At 33.7% G+C, this 3,459-nt stretch overlaps 1 protein-coding gene across 1 annotated transcript in view; it reads left to right on the forward strand.

The window, feature by feature from the left end:
- LOC117108598 overlaps nucleotides 1–2,292 on the forward strand; it is a 3,586-nt gene extending 1,294 nt beyond the window's left edge. The window contains exon 2 of the mRNA XM_033250676.1: nucleotides 1,302–2,292. Coding sequence (XP_033106567.1) covers nucleotides 1,302–1,399 — 98 coding nt within the window. The 3' untranslated portion in view covers nucleotides 1,400–2,292. The remainder of the gene's footprint in view (nucleotides 1–1,301) is intronic.
- The last annotated feature ends 1,167 nt before the right edge of the window (nucleotides 2,293–3,459 follow it).

Here is a 3,459-nt window from a genome sequence, read left to right on the forward strand (position 1 = left end):
GCTTAGAGGTGACTTGTAGTTGTTTGTGACTATAGTCTTATGATTTTAGTACGATGGTATACGCGTCTAGATGACTGGATCAGAGAGGCTTCCACTGGCGATCATGTCGTCTCAGGTCGTTCCGCCCCATATGAACGAGGCCACGTTATTAGTAATAACTCTTTGGTTCTCTCAAATCAGCGACATTTAAGTTCATTAACAAATACAAAAACGCTGATGGCAAACCACATCACCAATACAATTTCATGAGCAGAAAAGATAATTTTACATTTTGTCTTGACTTTTACTCTAGGCCTAGTAGTATAAGCTAGTGCTTACTCAACATTATGCCTAGGCTTGGCCTAGAAAAAAAATTCATTGCATAGGGACATCGGTCGGTCTGGTTTCAATTATATCTGACTGTTCTTAATAAGTCTTTACTTTTTGAATTTTAACATACTTTTATTATGGTTATTTCTTCATTCATTAACAGTTAATAGTAACTATTTGGACACAATTATACACAACTTTTACATGTCTTTTAATTTCAGCTATGCATTGCAAAAAATACTGTACATATACATTACTTTACACATTTTTCTTTTCAGGATGATGATTTGCTATATGAAGGAGCACAATTAACAAAAAAAGATAGCCTACTTCTAATTATGGCGCACTTTCTTCGTTTTGGGAATAGTCAAGAAGAATTAGATAGCATGCTGAAGGTAATTCGTTACCACCTACCAGAAGGCACACCTTTTCCTCATTCAAAGTATGTATTCAACAAAGCTTTTGATGGAGTCTGTGCAGAAGACTCTTCTGTAAGGTCAAAACTAAAAAAAGAGAATTCTGAATTCCATAATGCGAAATGCTACAAGAATTTGCAAATGGGAAATCATGACATAAGCATCACATGGGGTTCTGATGGGGCAGCAATATTTAAATCTTCCAGCTACTCCATATGGCAATTGACAATGATGGTTAATGAATTACCTTACCCGCTGAGAAGAAAGCATGTTCTTATGGGTGGTTTGTGGTTGGGAATGGAAAACCACACTTTCCTACATTCTTAAAGCCCGTCATAGAGGAATTAAATGTTCTGAGCTCTGTTGGTTTGAACTTAGAAGATGAAGATGGAAATATTATAACACGAAAAGTTTTCCCAGGTGCATTAACATGCGATAGCGTAGCAAGATGTCAGCTACAAGAACTAACGCAATATAATGGTAGACATGGCTGTTCATGGTGCTACCATTCAGGTGAACAGGTAGCCAAAGGGAATGGGCATACAAATGTCTACCCATCACTACAAGATGAACTACCACAGAAAAGAGATCATCAGTCATATATATGTGATGCTCAGAGAGCTCTTGATACAAATTCTTCTGTTAATGGTGTGAAAAATGGTGTGAGCACTTAGTAATAGAAAATATTGGAAAGCCCATGAATGGAGAGCTTGGCTTTTGCATTATTCACCAGTTGCTTTAAAAGGACAGCTACTGTACCGTCAAATTATTATAACCATTGGATGAAACTTGTAACTGCTATGTTTATATTACTTGATGAGAATGCTGGTGAAAATATGATTAATTTAGCAGAGTTACTCCTTATGAAATTTGTGCTTGATTGCGAGAAACTATATGGCAAGGAGTACATAACATATAATATGCACTTACTGACACATCTTGTAGATTCTGTCAGGGATTGGGGACTACTTTGGTCAATCTCATGTTTTTCATTTGAAAGCATGAATCATAAACTAGGCAAAATGGTGACTGAGACACAGTATGTTCAAAAACAAATTGCTTATAAGTTTCTGTTATGTAGAACTTTGCCTCATGTTTCTTTCAATTGTTTTGATGGAATGTTTGAAATAAAAATGCACAAAATGAGAAACTGCATCGATTGTTATGTTTGCTTAAAAGATAAAACAATAGCTTTAGTAAAAAAAATATTTTTATTGTGCTTGTCTTGCAATCAAATAAATTTGTGTGGCTGTGAAAAGAAGTGCTTTTTGTATACATCAATTTTAAGCACTGAAAAAATTACTCCTTCCATAGAAGTGCTAAGTAAAAAAGTAAATCATGAAGGACTTTTAAGGGTTAAGGGTCATCTCCGTTACAGATAGTGTTCTGTAAATGAATTTTATAAGAAATGTACAGTTATTGTGTCTGCTCCTGAGACAATTGTGTCTGTTTTGCCAAATAATTATGAATTTGATCAATGTCTTAATGTTTGGTTTTAACCATTGTTGACAATATTATGTCATTGATTTGATTTTTCTTTAATAAACTAGTAATATTTATTATGATATACATTCTGTAATGTTTGAGTTTTATGTTTTTGTGTCTGAATATAGTACATGTATTTGACATCTAAAAATAAGCCGTCTAAAAGAGTTAAAGTGGTCTCCAGCAAATATTTGGTTAACAATTACAATTACAACAATTTCCAGTAAATGCAAAAAAAAAATGTATGTTAATTTTTTTTCTATAAAATTTTATAGAGTTACGTAGAACCCATAAATTCTTTTTTTTCTATAGAATTCTATAGAGTTATGTAGAACCCATGATTTTTTTTCTATAGAATTCTATAGAGTTATATAGAATCTATAAGTTCTATAAAACTTTTTCTATAAAATTTATCCATTTCTATAGAGTTACATAGAATTCTATGAACGCCTCTATAGAGTTCTATAGAATTCTATATATACTTTTTTGTAAGGGCTACTTTTGACAGGTATACCACTTTCCACACAGATTACTTAATAGAAGAGTATTTTAAACAACTGTTAATGTATGTCTATAATATGGTTTAAATAAACAACATTTTTTTTTCATAAGGTGGGTCATTGCAATAGTTGATATAGCTCAAATCAACAAGCTTTTCTATACTGTCTGTAACAATGACAAATTGAAAGGATAACAAAATGTCACAGGAAAGATTGAATCATTTGATGATTCTGAACTACCATCAGGATCTATGTGATGGACTGTACCTAAACTTAATTGCAAACGAGTACATTTCAAGAAATTAATTAAGAAAAAACACCTTTGCCATTAAATACCAGTGACTAACATATTTCTATAATATATGACGATTATATTCATTTAAAAATTAAGTCTGTTATATAGTTCATAATTACTGACAATTTTAAAGTTTTAATTTTTTTTCCGGGGCCACCGGGGCCCTTGTCTCCAGGGCCTTCGGCCCCTGGGACCCGACCAGGGGCCCTTGGCCCCCAGCCATGGGTTTGTCACTTCGCTCCCAACCTGACCATTTTCAAATTGATGGCTACGGTCCTGTAAATCCATAACAATTAACCTAGCCCCTCTCCCCCTACCTAGGCTATTTCTTAATAATATAAAGAAACTAAATTATTTTGTTTTAGTGAAAATGGCTAGGCCTACCTGCTGGAAGTGTCAAAAGAATCCTCCCCTTCATCTGTTGTTGCAGATATAGGCCCCCTACTAGACCTAG

This window comes from Anneissia japonica, unplaced genomic scaffold (genome assembly GCF_011630105.1).
Source record: "Anneissia japonica isolate Jap-2015-1 unplaced genomic scaffold, ASM1163010v1 scaffold287727_len1644234_cov201, whole genome shotgun sequence".
NCBI lineage: Eukaryota > Metazoa > Echinodermata > Crinoidea > Comatulida > Comatulidae > Anneissia > Anneissia japonica.